The 19,334-nt window shown below is 39.9% G+C and overlaps 1 protein-coding gene across 1 annotated transcript in view; it reads right to left on the bottom strand.

The window, feature by feature from the left end:
- BCAS3 (BCAS3 microtubule associated cell migration factor) overlaps positions 1-19,334 on the bottom strand; it is a 368,528-nt gene that overhangs the window by 241,144 nt on the left and 108,050 nt on the right. Inside the window, exons 14-15 of the mRNA XM_086475025.1 lie at positions 18,080-18,213; positions 6,643-6,907 (exon numbers count right to left, since the gene is read on the bottom strand). Coding sequence (XP_086331151.1) covers positions 6,643-6,907; positions 18,080-18,213 — 399 coding nt within the window. The remainder of the gene's footprint in view (positions 1-6,642; positions 6,908-18,079; positions 18,214-19,334) is intronic.

The following is a 19,334-nucleotide window of genomic DNA, read 5'->3' as shown; positions in this document are numbered from 1 at the left end:
CCTCTCTTCTCCCGACCTAATTCCACAAACACCCTTCAGAAAACCCTTCCTGCATCACTCCTTCAGTGACCAACTCTTTTCAGCTGGCTTGTTATTCCAACGCTCAATCTGAGTGACTGCTTTTATGCTGACCACACTCACTCCTCCTTAATACACCGTTCAGCTCTATACAAGGGTCTGTAGTCCTCTGCACAGACACATAAAGCACGCCGAGAAGCCATAAAGCAGTTGAGCACATTCCTTCTTGTGCATCACTAATATCACTATTTATCAACTTCCAGTTGGCAAGAACTAGCAAAACGCGATCCAATGCGATGCATAACCTGCAGGACGTCTTTACTGCTCATGATGTACGAGAAGGAACTACACTAGCCTGTCTTTCAAATATCTGGTTACCTGGTGAGATTTGAAGTTGGAAAAACATAATTCTACTGTAAATTACGAGGAAATAATCAAGGGAACAACTGAAAGAATCCCAAAATGTCATTTTATTAAGTCATTTTCAGAGAAACGCTTAAAAACCCAGTTATCGCTCGTCTTTGGGCTCCCTCAGTACATGCCTCTGACACATCAACGCTTGACTCCATAGAAGTTTTCCGCAGTTCGATGTTACCAAGACTGAAATCATCCATCTTGACAGGAAAACTTTAGTGGGTCACTCACATCCGTGGTAATCCAACTCCTCTCTGCCCTCCACCTTCCTTTCACCTCACGATCCATCTTTGACATCGTGGTCTCCTGTGCGCTACCTATTACTTCCCCTCCGCCTGTCTACCCACAATCTTTCTGAACCAGTTTGCTTTGACCACTGCAGTTGCTGCGCTAAATCACTCAGTCTTATTTTTACACTTCATATCTCACTGCAATTCCCTTCTGATGTCAGTCTCCTTCATTTTTCAATTTATCTGGAACACTCACAACTCCTTTTTTGAAATATAAAGGCAACCATACATTTGCCCCAGTCTCTCCCTACGCTGTTTATGAAAGCCCACTTCTAAAACACTGGATGTACAGACACAAACTTCCCTTGTGACAGAATTTATCAGTCTACTTCCTTACTTATCTGAAGGGAATGGATCTTTTCCTTCCACTTCAGAAACTGTCCAAAACACACCACCCACTTCTCTCACTCCACTGATTCTCCATCCATTACAAAAAAAAAAAAAAAAAAAAAAAAAAAAAAAAAAAAAAGGCAGCTAAAACCACAGCTCATTTACAACCAGTAAGCTCCTGGCCAGCACCCAAATTGGTGCTTACAGTCAGCTGTCCGTACCTCTTCTCCCCTGCTCTACATGTGTAATCTGGGGCTGCTGGAAGGGCCAGGCTCCGGGGGCCTTCTGCCTGCACCTCCGTAGCCAAGAGGCCCTGGGACCTTGGGACCTTCCCAGAAGTGATGGTCTCTAGAAGTCGTCAGCAGAAAACTCCCACCAGGTAAATTAATTTTTTTTTTTTTTCTAATTGCCTTAAAAACAGGGAGGGAAATGTCAAACGGGAGTGTGAAATCAAGACTCGCCAGGCGGTTTCAGGCAGCCCCTGCCCAGCGCCTGCGGGGGTTCACACGAGCACCTCAGCGCTGCCCCGCGGATCCGCCCGCGCTCTGCTCTTCTCGCCGCCGCACGTCCCTCCCAACGCGCCCAGGAGGACCCCGGGGAGCCCGTTCGCAGCCCGCGGGACGGACGGAGCGATGCAAACCCGGCACCGCCGCCGCTCTCCGCCGCGGCGGCACCGCGGAGGCGGGGGGAAGGGCGGGACCCGCCCGATGGCCCCGCCCCCGGCCCCGCCCCCGGCCCCGCCCCGCGCGGCATGGCCGGGAGAAGGGCGCCCCCTGCAGGGCGGCGGCGGGGACCGGGGGCGGCGGCGGGGACCGGGGGCTGGCGAGGCTGGGAAAGGAACCACCTCAGTTCGGGGGTTTTATACCGAAAAATAGCCGAGGGCGGGGCCGTGGGCGAGCGCAATGATCAAACGATCAGGAACACTAAAAACCTAAATCAAATCGGGCTCACTCTGCACTGTTCCTATCCGTTTATACATCTATTTTCTGTCGAGAGCTGCTACGGTTTACAGGGAGAAAAATTAAAGCTTAACGGAGACCCCTCGAACAGCCGCTCTGGAGTTAATCTCTGGAAAGGAACTGCCCTCCAGTGCTTTAAGTTATTATACAGTTAATTTTCTTTGAAACTATTTTTGTCTGCCTCTCTCGAAATAGGTGGTTTCTTAAGTGAGTGTTACTTAAAGGAAACCAAGCTGTTTTTTCAGGAAGGGCTGATGATGTCAGTCCTTTCAACTCTGCTTTCCCATCAGAATTCCTCTAGTAAAAGGAGTTTCACTCTGGGAAATAGTGAAAAGTAACACGAAAATATTTAAAGCATCTCAGCCTGCATGTGTACCAAACTTCTCGTTTCGTGCTTGGATTTTAATCATGCTGTGATTGTAACAAATGAAGGAAAAGCGAGAGAAAACCTTTTTGATTTTTGAAATTAAAGATTTTGCAATGAAAAATGTGCTATACTAAAATATTTAGAGAGATAAACACAAGTCTGAATGCAATATATAGAGAACAACATGTTTTTTCATAATTCTAAATTTATGTACTCCATTTCAGCACAGGTATTAAATCTGAAACAGAACCACTGCATATTCTGAATGGTCTTCTGGCAAAACTACACCATCCAAATCAATACTTTAATCCCCAGTAAAATGACAAGACAAATTCAGAGAGTGTCACATTATTACCAAATGGTTTTATAGTAGGTGTGGATGTGTAGCTATAGGTCCAACATGTGCTTAACTTACTACATTAGTGTTTGTTCTGATACTGGAAATTCCTGCGGTCAAGAACAGAAAAAACCTCCAAGTAGAGCTAGAGAGACACTAACTTACTGGTGGTGCAAGAAGTAATGACAATAACATCCCATAAATTTTAATTTGCAGAATAAAAATAATAGAAGCTCTATAGAGCTTTCAATCTTCCAAGCAAAGCATTACATTTTCACAGCTAAATGCTCCTTGCTGTTCACACGCAGGCATCCTGGAGATAACGGGATACATTTGCATAATCAAGGACATAGGTCTGTTTTACCTGCTCAGCCATTAATTCACACAGTGTACCCGTGAGACAGGTAAGTACCATCAACCCCATTCTACACAAGCCAAAAGGTCACCTAAGGCCATTTCTACCCTCATGTTCAGCCCCACAACCAAGTGACATTGTAACAGTCTTATAATAGTAAAAGCCCATAAAAGGATCCCAACCTAACTCAGATACTACTGACAATGCGCTCTGGCAGTCCAACGGAATGACAAAAATATAACCTCCCTGGATTAACAGACAGAATAACCCAAACAAAATCTGTGCTGGCTATAAAAGGTGCAAAGGAAATATCTCTCTATCATCCTCTATTTAACAGTTTACTTCATTCTGCTAAAAAGAACAAAGCCGAACTATGATTCATTTGGAAATTAAATCATCCCCACCCCCAGTAAAGGCTTACATTGTGTGGGTAAACAGTTCCTAGGGTACTCAGAACAAAATGTAAATAGATTGCCTCCCTACTATATACAGAGCAAACAGTTTCGTTTTGAAACTAGTTTAAAAACAAGTGAGAAAAATATTACAAAGCCTGAACTCTGAAAATATTTACAAGAACAAAAGCTAATCACAAGTTAACATCAACAGGTTACAACTGCTAAGCAAAAAAGAAGATCACAAGCAAGCGCTTTGCTCACTTTGGGCCTAAGGTTGTAGCAGTGCTACTGAAATGCAAAATAACTATCAGCAGGAGGATTAACAGCAGTTTTTCTAACTTAGGGTTTATTGAAACTTTTCTAGATTGCAATGGACCTAAATGGAACATTATGATGACATGACTCCACACAAAAAAATCCTCCAGAGGCAAACCCAGTTTATTACAATATTCTCCAAATCGGTCACTTAACAGTTAGTCCCAGCGTGATGGTGCTCTCCAGGACACGGTCTTTGCTTTTATTTCCATTATAATCAGCTGCATTTAGAGGGATGATTAAGGAAAGTAATAGTTATTCTTAAAGAAAACTACAAAATCCAAGTAGTTCCACACATGGGGAACACGGAGGTTATTTTTCTTTTACACAGTAGAAAGCTGATAGACAAAATCAGCTGAATAAAATTTACTAAGGGTCACAGAGTTAAAAGTAAAGCAAAGAATTAAACCCAGAAGTGCTCCTTTCTGTTCTGAGTACTAGCCTGCGCTGCTGTCACCAAACTGCTGTAACTCCTCCAAACAACAATAATTTAACACTATAATACGATAAGGAGTTGTTACAATCTGAATAAACATATCTTAGCTCACAAATTAAAATAATCGGTCACTGGCTAATCCAGCTGCCACACGCACACAAAATCCCTCCCCTGAAAGTCACCATGAACTGCAGGGTGTTTTTAAAAGTTGATGGATAAATGGCTTTTAAAAAAGGCATATGATACGGTTCAATACGCTGCTTGCCTTCAGCCAGGTAAATGGAAAGATTACTGAAATGAAAAAGCAGCACTAATATTACCAAAAACATTACAATATTTCACCAGAAAGATTATTTAAAAGGAAACTATTTTATCTTTTTTCCTAAGATTTTTTTTTAGGATAACTCCACCAACTCCTCCATACAATCCCCACAAATTTCTCACGGAAAATTTTCAAATGAAGGTTTGCAAGTTACCAACACACAGTCCTAGTACGGGTCCAACTTCAAGACCTTCTATACTGTGAGACAGTCATGAGCTCAATCTGTGTGACGTCCTCTGGAAACCAAAGTCACCTTCCTGCCTTAATTCTCAGTGCTCACGTGCAGCCTTCAGATCTCAAAAAAAATCTGATTTATTTATTATATTTCAAGACAGACATTTGAAAACTGAAGCCTTAAAACTCTCGAGACACTCCCATAAACGCTGCTCCCTTTCAGTAACTCGTCCATGCATGTCTTTCTCCTGCCTCCAAAATCTGTTCACCACTGAGGATCCTAGAGCAAATGAAACTGCAGTTTCTTCTTTTTTTTTTTTTTTTAAAAAAAAGTGTCAAATCTATTTAAAACTTCAAAGGTACCTCAGAGTACTGTAAAGGCAACAACTTACTGCGATTTCCCTTGACAGAAAACAAAACGGGTCGGATGAAAGCTACACAAATTGATAGTTCCTTCCCCTCCTCTACATGACGTCAACAGCTAAAAGGGATTGGATGTGCCACAGTAAACCTCCACAGCACTCCCCAGCCTGTTCCAAGCCTGCCATCCTGAGCTGCTGTACAATGACAAGAGAGAAAGTAAAATGGTAGGTCCAGTAGCTCCAGGCAGAAGACCACGGCTCCAGAACAGCTATGCGGAAAACTTGGTTTAGAAAAGTCCAAAGAAAGGCAAAAATACAGAGGCTGCTTCTGAGCCAAGTCTGGTCCCCTTAATAACCAACAAGTCATAAAAATGTTCCTTTGGTTCAGAAGTCCCACAAAGGTTCTCTCTATAGCAGCAACGATGTTGACTACGACAGCACATAGTTGGGCTCCACAAGCACTTCTAATCCTACTCATGACTAGAGAAGAGCGGCTGTTCCTTGCCAGTTTTAATACTCTCAGACTGGAAAAGGGTGGCTATCCATACCAAACCGCTATTTAAACTTCACTTCAACAGAAGCGGTGACTGAACAGAAAGGAGGGGTAAGGATGCAGCAAATCCTGAACCCAAACAAAGCAACTTTAGCACAGACCCCACGCAAGAGAAGGGCAATAAGAACGGCAAAGACGAAACTGAAGAAGCTGCAACAATGATGATTTTTGAACCTTTTTATAGGCTTCCCTTCACGTCCTTTTAGTTTCTATAAAGCACGTCCACCACAGGAATAGGATGTACAAATCAATTCTTATGGCCTTTTTTTTTTCCTTTGTACATTATTTGACACATTGCTCACACACACACACAAAGCGGACAAAAATCTATGCCATCAACTTCACATTGCCTCATTTCCACATTTCTCCTTAAACAGTATTTATTATAGATATCTAGATGTGCTTCATGATCACTGAGGCTGATGAGCAATGAGAATTTTAGGCAACTGCATTTGAATACAGATGAGATACTGACCGTGTGCTAGATGGAAACAAAACTTGAAACCTGAAGACCCCAAAACTTTCAGTTTAGAGTGGAAATTATTAACACATCTGTGATAGCATAGTTTACTTAAGTAAGCTGAAAAACTAGAACTATCTTTCTGAAGTATTTATACCTTAGCTCATTCCTGTAATACCTGCGTACATTACATAGTTTTGCACAATACCTGAATACCTGCAGCACCTTATTTTATGAAACTCATTTTTTAGTGGCATAAACTACACGGGCAAACAGAATGAACCAAATCAATTCTTGCAATCTCCAGTAAAATCAACATTTCTGTTGTTCAGGCTGTTAGCAAATACTACTGAAACGTGAAACTGGAAGACTATGAAGATCTTTAGGACAGCATCTCCAAAGCTACTTAGGAACCAAATCGTCAGGCAGCTACACAGCAGGTACTGAAACATCTTAGAGCACGCAGGCATTGATTACTCAAGGGGAAAGGTTTCTTCAGAATGTAGGAGAGGAAAAAAAAAAAAAAAGAAAAAAAAAAAGAAAAAAGGGATTTACCGTGGAGCGGTGAGCCGGATGGGCTGCTTGACAGGCCTGGAACAGGGCTACAGCGTCCTCCTTGCTTCGATGTCAGCTCTTGCTCGATCTCTTCCAACCCGGCACTCTTCTGGAATCGGCTCATGCGATTTACCACCCGGGGCGACATGTGTGTTCGGACACAGGGCTGGCCACCGTAAGGGTTGATAGGAAAAACATGTGAAGTGCCACGAAGCGTGCTGACCACAACCCAACGACAGTCATGGCTGAAGGAGATATCCTGTACCTACAAAACAGAAGAGTGAAATGAGACTGTAGCCACCAATGAACACACATCTAGCAAAAGAAATAGACCATCATGTTTTAAACAAACACAAATTTTAATTGGAAAGGTGATTAAAACCCCCTAATTCTAGGCAGTAACTTGAATTTTTGCACATCTACCAATGAACTTTGTATTCAGTATGTATTATAAATAGAAGCTGCAGTATAATACCCGGTTCCAAATTTTCTGTACTTTTCAAAATATTCTCGGGTTTTTCTTTTCAACAGGCCTGAACTTACGAAAATAAACCATGCTGCAAAGTGCTACAGAAAGCCACAAGAGCTTGGTGTAATTTTCAAACAGAATTCAGTTCTAAAAAGAGCTGGGAAATCATTTCAATTACATGTTTTGTTATTTGCTTGTTTTGTTTAATTTTTAGAGATTACCCAAAAAGGGGGAAAGGGAAGGATGAGAAGAAGAGAGAGATCTCGCCACTGGGCCTGATTTTGACAAATACTGGCACCCAAAACTGCACTTTAAGTCAACAGAAATACCATGTCCTACATAGCTTAACAAATCAAAACTCAATAGACAGTATTTCCAAAAGCTGTCTGTAATGGTCTCTAATCCTGCTACTATTAGTACGACAACCATTCATCCAGGTATCCCTGGACCTCTTCTTTAGATTGCAAGTTTTGTCAGAAGAAACTGAACAACTTTGGCCATTTCTCTATACAAACCCATTCCATTTTACACATAACAATCTTTATTAATCAGCTATTAAAGTCCCAGGAAAGACCTCCAGTTAGACTACTTCTTATGCATATGAGTACTTATCCACTGCTTGAGAAACACAAGTTAAAAATACAGTTAAACATTTCTACTATAGTTACTCCTTGCGTAGATCACAGATACGAAGTCCAGAAGGATTTAATTCTCTTTTAAGTGTGCTTTACAAAACGCTTTGATGGAAAGCAAATTCTTGTTCTTGAAGGAATGCTTTAAAAGAGAGATTAAAGTTTGTTTCCAGCCCCATGCTGGCAGACAACTCAAGAAAACAAGTAGTCTAGGTTAAAATGATTTATCATAGAAAAAAAAAATCCTAAAACAATTCTTCCAAAAATGTTTTTAAAGGTAAAAGCTGACTAAAAAGAACCACATACACAAGTGGGATTTAACATGGCAAACAAACACATAGATGAAGAATTAGTTTTCATTATATTATTAAACAGCATAAACTAAATAAAATTCTTTAAGATTTCACTGAAGCCGGTTTTACAATACACTAGGTACTCAAATTGGAGTAAACACTGATAAAATCTTGACAAATATTCCAGAAATGCACTCCAGCTATTCCAGACAAAAGCAGCAAGTATTCATCAAAGTGCAAGTTTCCAACTGAGCCCTGAAGCCTTTGAGATAAAAAAAGGATTTAAGTCTTGTGACTTGTGACAAGATATTTGGCTGACAGACTGTCACGACACAAAATGCTTCATCAACTTTACACAGATAAACCAAAAACCAGCGCTACACACCTGCTCTTTTCAAATACCCGCACGGTCTGCTAAGGATATAGCTAAACAATCTCCCCGAAATCTGACAGGTTTAGCACTTTCAGTGATGCTGGTATTACTGACATAAAGTCACAGCACTTACAGCTCCTAGTTTGCCTACAAAGTGTTTCACCTTAATAGATTGCTCAAAAGGATTAGAGACCCCACAGGGATTAACAAGAGCCAAAAAAAGAAACCCCAAAGACGTGGGGAGTCGGAGAAAAACTATGGCACCAAGACTATCTAAATACTTGCCGTTTAAAGAGGCAATTTCTACTGGTCAAAATCAAACATAAGAACCGTATACAAATTGCCATTCTCAGCTACAACAGAAAGATCACCAACATAACATCATTAAGGCTGGTGGATATAATTGCAATCCTACCAGAGGCCCTGCTTTCTAATTTCTAGTAACACGAAGAACAGCCATGTTTGTCCTTAGACGTGACCCCTCTGAACACACCACTGTTGTCCAAATATTTGGTATTCATTTTGGATCCAGCTTTACATTCCCCTCCTGATCTCTAAAGCCATCTATCTGTCCCAGCCTCAAGAAAACAGCTTTTCCCTTCCTTCCTCTCCTCTCCTCTGCTGACTCACTCCATTACCTCCAACACAAGTTTTTTCTGTCTCGCTCTGCAGTTTCACGCTCCCTGCAGAAGAGCGTCCTCCCCTGAAACCACAGCTATCTGGACGGGACTTTACAAATCTCCCCGCGAATGGACACCTTTGAGCCGCATTTACAGGACAGACTCAGGCCGCCTGTGCCTCTTCAATTGCTTCCCTCCTGCACTTCGACTGATTTCACAGCCAAACTCTTTAAAACACTGCTTTCACTCAAGTCTACCACGTACCCTCTCTTATCTTATGTTACTTGGTAGAGCATTTTTAGAGGACATTTCTACGAGATGATAGAGAAAAAAAAAAAGAATTGCATCTCACTGTACTGCATAACAGAAGTTTATATGTTTCTATATTAATACTCAGTTTTCAGTACACATCCTTCGGATTATGTTGTTTTAAAAACACATACAACAGCCCTGACATATGACAACACAAGCCAAGAAACTGGGAAATAATCATTACAGGATGTTTTTTTCTCAATGTAAACATTACATAGAAAAAAGTATTCCTAATCTTCAGGAAGAAAGTTTGGAACAACTTAATCCAAAACGCTCTCTTCAAAATAATGATCACAAACACTTGCTGCAGTCAGAGGCTGGGTATCATGGTCATGACTACTTAAAATACGGCTGAAACCACAAAGGCAGGGGAAAAAAAGGTTTTTAAGACCCAGTAATAACAACAAGAAAAAAAGGTGTTGACAGACGAGTGTGAAATGAATCAAGATTTATAGGAATACAGCTATGAAACCCTACTCAGCAGTGACAAAAAGTATTTTGGAAGCCACCGTTACACAGGCAGGAATTCTACCTATCTCCTACCAGTCTCAAAAATGTCCTTGTTCGTCTTTCACAGACAAAACAATAAGTAGCTGTACCACAGACAGTTCAGGGAGGTAACTCAGAGAATATTTCCAATTTCATATAAGGGCATGAATTAAATACATTCATATCAAAACAGCACAAATCCATCTGTGCAATGCAAAGAGTCTGTAACCTTCCAGTAGACATGGAAGAAAGCAGTGGACCAGACTGAAAGGAGAATGCTCATCACGGCAGTCTCAGAAATTACTTCAAAAAATCAGCTGTGTGTGTCCATGAAAAAAAAGAATATAAATTATCACATCAGACTTGCTGTTCTCCACCACGCTGTTACTGTACATTACACACAGTCCTTGACTGCTTATAGTATAAACAAACTGCACAGTGGCCCATTAGTGGTTTTCAAGTTTATGCTAAGCGTTGCAATTTATTGCTGTCCTTTAGGTTAATGTACTATTATTTCATGTATTTATAATATATTTCTGGATTTGTTGTTAATTATGATGTAATGTTTAGATACCAAAGATCAATCAAGACCCCATAGTGTTTACAGATATACTTTAATAAAGTACAAAGTATACTAGATGTCTCACGATGCAAAGTTTACTCTATAACTCAAGGTCAACAGCAGATTTAATACTCATGTCTGTATTTCAAAATTTTATCTATCCTTTTCTGTCTGGGCCCGTAAAGGAAATTACGGATCTGAGATTTTTGTTTAACTCGGGAACCCTTAAGATATTTTAAATTGCAATACTAAATACGTTTGTAGGAACATCGGTGCTTTCTCCTAGCTTTCTCCCATTTCTTCTTCCTAGTTTGCGAGCAGTTTGGTATCTTAAGCTTCAAGCTACATTTCTTGCATATCCAAAAGTCTCGGTGAAATCCCTGGATACTTCAAGGTCCTCATTAGAAACACCAAAGCCTTCCCTGGCCCAAAGGAATGCACTTAAGACGACCACAGAATGTTATAAGGATAAAATTCACCCATTTCTAAACAGGGCATTCTGTGACTCCAGGAGGTCTGCAGAAATTTTGTCCGTATTTTACAGACTATGCAGCTTGCTCCGTGAATCCTGATCAGTACCTGTCAAACCCAAAAGGGGTTCTGGCTGCCCAGACGTGCTGCGCCACTTATATTACTGTCTACTGCTGACTCTTCTCTGTAGTAATACAAAAACTTTATTCAGTACCCTCACAAAATTATCAGTACTATTTTCAGAATCATGGACAATTTGACTATTACCCTATCAGAGGCAATTAAACAATGTTTCAGATACTCTGGTAGGCTTTAGCACGACTTGGAAAGAAACCATCCAGTATTTCTATGGAAAGGAAATAAAGTCTGAGAAAGGTTGCCTTCACAGGCGCTAGGAAAGAACTCTTTCGAAACGCTTGTATTACACAAGGAGTCCTCCACCTCGCAGCTTCCTTCAGCTTTGTCATTTCTCCCACCTTCACCATTTCTTTCTTGCAACCCTTTCCGTCAAAGCAGTCACTCCTAACTTCCGCAACTTCTCTTCAGTCTGACTGTCTTCTCCTGTTTTCCTTCATTCCTTTCCTCTATGCTTCTTTTTAACTCCCACTACCCCATTTTCCTGTGTTTTGAACACTGGGATATAAAATCCTCCAGAAAACTGAATGAAAATTTAGCTGCTATGTTCAGAGGCTGCCCTGAGTGAGACAGCAGAGTAATCTAATATACGGAGCCCTACAAGGACACGCTGTGTGTCAACAGCTCTACTGAAGATCAGCTTTTATAACTGTACAGATCAAAAAACTATTTCTGATATTCTGAGAATCTGGAGGAAATCATCTGAACCAAAGGCTTCAAAGCTGACATACATTCGCTTATTTTATATAGCGGAAATCTATATAAGTTTTTGCTATTATTCCTTCCTTATTCCCCCAGCTTCTCCAAATTTAAATGCAATGTTAATTAGAACATATTCATGAAATAAATTAAAAAAATAATTCAAGCCATAGCTGAAATGAAACAGAAGTCAGGGCAACACATAGAAAACGTATTTTAAAAGCAGGTGGGGTAGTCAGAGGAATGGCTGATCACACAAGCAATCCCATGGGACAGGCAGTGACCTTGTTTACCACAGCTCCTGGGCGTGACTGACAGCCCATACCCAGCCTCTGTATTTCAGGGCATCTAAAAGTTAATATTGTACTAACTCGCTGCACAACACTTAGATGGATACTGTCACTTCTTTTCTCCGAAAGGAGCAGGACCTTTACTGGGCTATCACGGTACCTCCCCAGACAAAGCCACTCCTGATGCATGTGCACAATGAGAATAGTTATAAAACCAAGCTTGCAACGATGAACCAGGTATCTTGGCAGTGATCACAAGAAACAACTATTAAAACGCATTTTGATCTTCCTAGGGCTCTTTTTTTGCTCCTAGTGCCCCGTTTTCAGTCGTGGCGAGTTACGCCAGAACAATGTGTACACTCTCGTGCTTTTCACTGCGTTAAATTAATCTTCAATAGTGAAGTGAAACAACAATAAAGCATGACTAGCATTACTGCAACAGGAACTTAACCCAGTTTCATGCACACCATGCACTGTCACAGAGAAAACATACCATTATTTGAAGGATATGACTTAAGTATTTAATTATGCTCTGCAAGGAGATGGCAGAAATAAAAAACCAATATCATTAAACAACAACAAAGAGCAGCAGTACTAAGGAGGCAAGGTTCAAAATAAATTAGAAAACTGGTCTGTATTTGAATTTTTTTTTTGGTTGAGAAAATTAAGGAAATGACGATTCACACAAATGAAAAAATAATAAAATCATGGACTACACAATATGATTTATCAGACGCACACAGACCCATCTCTGTCTCCCCGAGTTGTCAAAACTGATTTCAGTTTCATATAAAAACAACGGCAGAATCTGTGCACAGTGAGACATTCATGAGGGTCCTTCAGCCAAAGTAGCTGCTCTCTATTAATAACTGAAATTGCAAACGCCACTCTGCTTAGAGCTCTGTTTCCTCAAGACAGTTAAGCTACTTCTAATTGCAGCAGTTCCTTATTGTCTGCTTTCATCGAAGACTGATCAGCTTCCCTAAATCAATCTTTATTATTTCAAGACTGTCCCCAGATTCTTTCCTAGAAATAACAAAGTCTTTCTTCCAGAGACTATTTCAATAATTGCAACTACATCAGTATGTCAAAAGACCAGACGACATCTCTGTTAACCATGGAGGTTTACATCGAAAGGTTGTAAACCATTCCAATGTTCCACTACCTGGACACTGTACGTGGCACAGCCTTGAACAGACTCTATGAAATCACATCACAAAAACATTCGCGCATTCCCCAGAAAAGCGTAAAATTGCCCATGTTCTGTGGCAGCCCATGCTGGAATGTTTTTATCATTCCCTCTGTTTACCTATGCTGACCGAAGTCAGTTATAACAGCAGCTTGAGAGCCAGAATAACAAAGGTCTGACAGCGTAAAAGATTACAGAGGACCCTGGCCACTAGCCCACTGATGCTATCATTACATTTATTTGTTCTAGGCTGAGATAATACTGTTTTCAGGGATTTTTTTTTTTCTGTTTACAATTTCAGATCAAAGAGAAAGGATCATCAGGTGACAGTCTAACTTTCATCTGCAAGTAAATAAGCTTCCTCAGTTCAGAACATGCTATACCTTTATTAAAAGCCTCCCAAAATACTCTTGGATAAAACTAGGAGTGCAGTAAGTGTTGATTTACAACGCAAGAGCCGTAGGACAAGAAAATGTATCCTTAACCAAAAGATGCATCACATACACATGCACATTTTTCCTCTTTATGGCTGAATTGTGCAAGCATGGATTCTCAGAGAGCCTCAGTTCTCTCTCTGGTATGGTTAAACACAGCCAGCACTTGCAATGAGCCTTCAGAATTTAACACAGCGCATCAAACATACTTGGTTTTGTTTTCTTAAGTGAAAAAAAAAAATTCTAAAGAGTAAGTGGCACTTAAAGACTAAAAGATATTAATCAAATGTAGCTGAAACAGTGACTTCTGTCTGTCAAAAAGGAACTTTCAATGTTGTGATCTTGGGACTCTCATCACTCAAATGAATAAAGCACCTGAGCGCTTCACATTCATTCATAGCTGTTGTCCTCACAATTCCCTGACGAGACAGAGGTCTACTTTCCATCTTAATCTTCATTAGTCACGCCAAAAAGTCAGTGGCCCTGTTAGGAACTGAGTGATCTTCACAGTCCCGACTCAATGTTTTATTCAGCACGTAAGGCTTCTTCCTGTATTTGCTGCTCAAAGTCAGCAAACACAACAGAGGTTTGCAATACCCACCCTGGAATACTCAGTAACATTGTTTCATTGTTCAAAGCATGCAGAAAGAAAAGGAAAACCAGCTGGGAACAGTTGGGGAGAAGACTACTGCTTACCCTGAACTCCGCATCCAGGGGAATGCAAGCTCAAAACACGCGCCTTACCAAGCACAGCACCTACATCTCCCTCAGCATCACGAAGCCAACACCAGGCAGCCAAGCCCTGAAAAGAAGATCACTAACAAAAAAAGGTGGAAAGTGGCGAGCAGGTGCCTTTGGACACCGCTGCAGGGAAAAAAGACCAGCAGTTGTTCAGAAAGTGTGTATGATCATATACTGAATATATATATTGAAGCCCAGCACAATCTGCTGTAAGCAACATTTCAGTAGATGGAAAGTTTATCTTGCGGAGAAACTTTTAACAGCCTCATCCCTTTCTTGTCCACCCAGCAGAAACATTACAAATAGCCTAAGTACAGCTATTGAGACAGACTGTCAATGTAAACGCAACTTTCTCTATTAAAATCCATTTTCATTTTCCCCTTTATAAAAATCAAAGTACATAGCCTCTCTTTTATCCCGCTCATTGGCAGTATGATTTCAGTGACGCTGTCCAGTTGGACTGGCCAACTGATTGCAATTGCTTAGGACGATTTCTGCGTCGCCTAAGGACAAGATCCTAAGGTCCATGAAGAGACCAAATCCCTACAGATCCCTTCCCAATCAGTCTCTACCTCCCAGAATCAGTCAGGAAAAAGGCAGAAATAGTCTTTCAGACCAAAATTTCTCAACCCTAAACCAAACCAGACTTTGTCTGGAATTCTGAAAAATTAATGCAGGATGGAGCATATATTCTTCAGTGTTATTAAGTCAAAGTAACCATACAGCTAATACATCTGACTCAGTAGAAAGACATGTGGGTGACTTGAAGACACTACTTGATTGCAGTAAATCGATCAGAAAACACCATTATTAAATCACAACACTTGCTTCTTTTTTTTTTAATGTACATTAAATGTGCAACTTAATCCACTTAAGATGCTTCTGCAGGGGAATGACAGAGGGGACTTCCTGTCACCTTCTCTTAGGAGACAGATGAGGAATACCAGGGTATTGCTCTGCCCTCCAGCCACTAAAGACACTGTAAAACCAAGACTGGGAATTCTGCAGCCCTGCAAAAGGGGATACTCCAAGGCCGATATGCTATACTGGGTGAAATTACAATTCGCGCTTTCTGTAACCCCAGCCATACCTGTCAATATTTGAACACCACACATAGGGTTCCCTGATTTCTGCTCCCAGAGCAAAACTGGTATGCCGTGTATTACACAAAGCACACATTGTAGATCCAACACTTCTTGGGAAAATTGGTCTGACGGTGTACTCCACGTACAGTCCATTTGTGCAGAAGCAGTGATCCCGAACAGGAAACTGCTGCGTGTCCAGCAGCTTCGACACAGCCATTCAGCCATTAGGCATTACGAATGTACCAGTTCTTTGTCCATGAACAAAATGGTCTTATAATATCAGTAGTATTTGCAAGAAAGACATTTATTAAGCAAAAAGCAAGAAAAGACAAGTCATGTATCAGTCTGTGAGAGGAGGATTTCCACACGGTTGGAAAATATATGGTGAAGCACTATTGGCCAGAATCTCACGTACGAAGCAGATGATTTCAGTATGGACATTAAAACATCACATATAAAAAGGGCATAATGGCGATGTTTAAACTATTTATAATGGGTACTAGCTAAACAAATTTTGACACTGATAATCACTCATGTCCATCAACACAAATTAGAACTTTTTATAGCTCCAGTACAGAAGGTGACCTTTAAGACCATTGGCCTTGATTCACAGTTAGCTTTAAACCAGGGGAAAGGAAAAGAGTCTGGTTGCAAATGTACAAATACTATTCTAACCAAGAAAGAAGGTACAGTGTGTGTCTCAGAATATCTGCGCTGAGAATTTTAAATTGAACAGTCTCCAAAATTCTTCTCTAATGCTAATCAGAGACAAAAATTATGGAACAAAGGAATAGCACCACACACCACTTTTCTCACTAAACAACTACAAGTACTGTAATTCCAAAAGAAAAAGTACAACCATCCATCATCTTATGTAAATATTTTAAATGATAGATGTGTGTTGAGAATCACAGGTACCAATGCGATACTGTTGCTGTATAGTTTAATTATCAAGGGAGCTGTGAAATCCACCAATAACGCCCCAGACTGGTTAGAATTTTCTCTAGTTTATACCATTCCAAAAGCTATACTGTTCACATCCCAAACGAAAACTATGTGGCAAACTAGGAAAAAACCTTTACTATGTTGATTCTGAGAATTTTAAGGCAATGCTTTCACAGAGATGCTAAAACTGTGTCCCAAAAAAAGGTGTATCAATAAAGGTTTATATTCTAAAACGTTATGTTTGGTTTCCAATGTAGACCTTAAAAACATATTCATCAGCTGTAAAAAACAGAACATCTTTGTTCCTACTGACTGGAGTCCTACTGATTATAGGATATTGCCCATTTTTTGTATGAAAGTAGAACAAAAATAACTGTAAAACAGTAAACACATTACAGTGCATGCTGAAACAGACGACAGAGTACATGTAGACACACAGATGCCAATGCCCTTTATATTACAAAAATTACTTGTAAGTACTATATATGTTATCCCATATGGACAGTTTTTCCTAATTTCCCCTCACTTTCCAGATTAGTTATTCCTCCCTACAGTCAACCATTGCCTGTAACAGTAATTACACTTTTCCAGTAGCAGCAAAACTTCAGAGTGTTCAAACTACCAGTAATTTACATTCACACAGATTGAAACATTATCAACCACTACTCCATTAAACAAAGCTTTCAGATTCTACTTGTTACAAAGCTAAGCCAAAAAAACTTAATGGAAACTGCACAATTCATAGGAGGAAGAAAAAAAAAAAAAAAAAAAAGGTTCGAAGGAGCTATAATCACGGTACCACAATAATCCAAGCTCCCAGTGTTAGGGTCATAATCACAGTGCCCGAGGCTTCTCTCTGTCACACTAGTTTAAATCTGCCAGGCTGTCACAAGTCTGTGCTTTCAGTGTGTAATTGCATCAGCAAGTGCAATGCTCATTTCTTACCCTGTGGTGACATTTTTATTTATGTATTTAAAACAGGTTCTTCAACAGTTACTCAATGCTACAAAGGTGAGGCTCTCTCGATGCCTCAAAGCACTGCAGTGAAGGACCCAAGCATAGCACGCTGCACTGCTTCTATCACAGTGATGCTAGCAAAAGTGATCTCTCTCACTTTTTTCCACTGTAGCGGTAAATCAGTTTACTGAGCATTTTTTAAAATATAATTTCAGCTTATTTTAGCCTTTTTCACCCTTTCCTAATTGCCTAACTTCACCTTCCATCCGTAAGAGTGGGATTTTTAAACTGGGAAGTTAAATCTGCATCACTACAGTTGCCAGCAGGTTCCCCAACTTTGCTGAAGTGTAGATAGAAGTTAATCACAGTCTTTTGATTAACTCTTCCATTCAACTCTAATTGTCTGTCTGGCTTTTACCACCAAAGTCAAGCAAACCCTGACAATTCCTTCACGGGCACTAGACAAATGTTTAACATGTTACATGAGAAAAGGTTAAGTACAAACACAGCTAATAATCTGGGCTCTTTGGAGGCAGTGTCATATCTGAATAAATCTGACAGCACCTCATTGTAAAGGGCAAGAATTTATTATTGTCCAGGTTAAATGCTGTGCTCTTATACTTTCTGTGGCTAGAACATAACAAAGGCTCTTTGTGTGCTGAAACAAACATTAAAGTGCCAACATACACAAAATGTATAAGGTGTCTGGGGATTATTCTTCAGCAAATAGTTTTAACTTACTTTGGCTTCAGTCTCTCCCCTGTGAAGTGTATACAAATGATGGACGGCACTTTGTGATGATGACCAAGGATGTGTCAGTATTTGAAAAACATGGAAATCATGGCCTAATGTGTCAGTAGTGACCAGCAACATCCCTGGGTAAAAAAAGAAAAAGAAAAAAGAAACACAAAAGCACAAGAGATTAATCACTGCAGAGGAAGAGTCTTAAGAATGTCTATCTAAAAAACCTACCACGGCTTACATTTTGTTTTCTGGAAAAAAAAAGAAAACAGTTGCAGAAAATTACTGAATTGAAAGGAATTCGCTTTGTAAAAATGAATCACAACTTCAACTGAAATCATATCAACAGTATTACTACTTAAGTATTACAATACAAATCTACAAAAGCCCACTGAAAAATCCAGGAATATTCCAACTGAAACTAAGAACTTGTGTGACCAATATGAAGCATTGAAGTGATTAATGATAGAGTGAAACCCCAAAATGCTCTTCACTGGGAAAGAGCCAGTATAAAAAAGATTGATGTTTCCACAATAATAATTTTTGGAAGAAGAGACATTATCAAAACCCAGCCAAAACAACCCATACCAAAAACAATCCTGAAGAAGCATTTTTCTTATAAATGTATATGAAAGAAACTGTCTGATTTATTGCTTGAAAGGCAGCAAATCAGAGTTGAGAGCTTTCAAGTGAAATATTAAATTAGGTACTAACTTCATTGAAAACAGGTCACTGATGGATGTATTGAAATGATTGAATTAGGAGACCAGCAGAATCACAGTAACTTATAGACGCTATTTACTTTTTTCTCCCAGTACGTGTCAGTCCATAACCCAGTTTTTAAACATTTACAAGCATCTTTGAAGTCGATTTGCCATAAAAGTTTAAGGTTCTATACCAAAAAGTAAGTATTTTCATACATATAAGAAAAGTACAGCATCATGGCAGAATTTAGGAGTACAGTAAACAAACTCCACGTTTATTTTTCTGTATAAAGATACTCGTATTACCACGCTTATTAATGAAATTTAAGAAGTTATCACCCAAACTAATCCTCCGACATTTAATTAACGTCAAGTACAAAGTGATTTTAGCAGTTTAATAGCTATGTTGAAGTGCCTTCTAAATAATTTTCAAGGTACCCATCTTTTAAAGAAAACCGGGATTTTCCACATAGCTCTATTGTGTTGATTCTCCACATAAAGCATAACTGAAGTCTTTTACCCTTCAGGAAGAGAATTAGGTCTCCACATTT

The sequence above is a fragment of the Leptosomus discolor genome, chromosome 18 (genome assembly GCF_034619465.1).
Source record: "Leptosomus discolor isolate bLepDis1 chromosome 18, bLepDis1.hap2, whole genome shotgun sequence".
NCBI lineage: Eukaryota > Metazoa > Chordata > Aves > Leptosomiformes > Leptosomidae > Leptosomus > Leptosomus discolor.
Note: the sequence above shows the minus strand (reverse complement) of the source record. Positions and strands in the feature narration are given on the sequence as shown.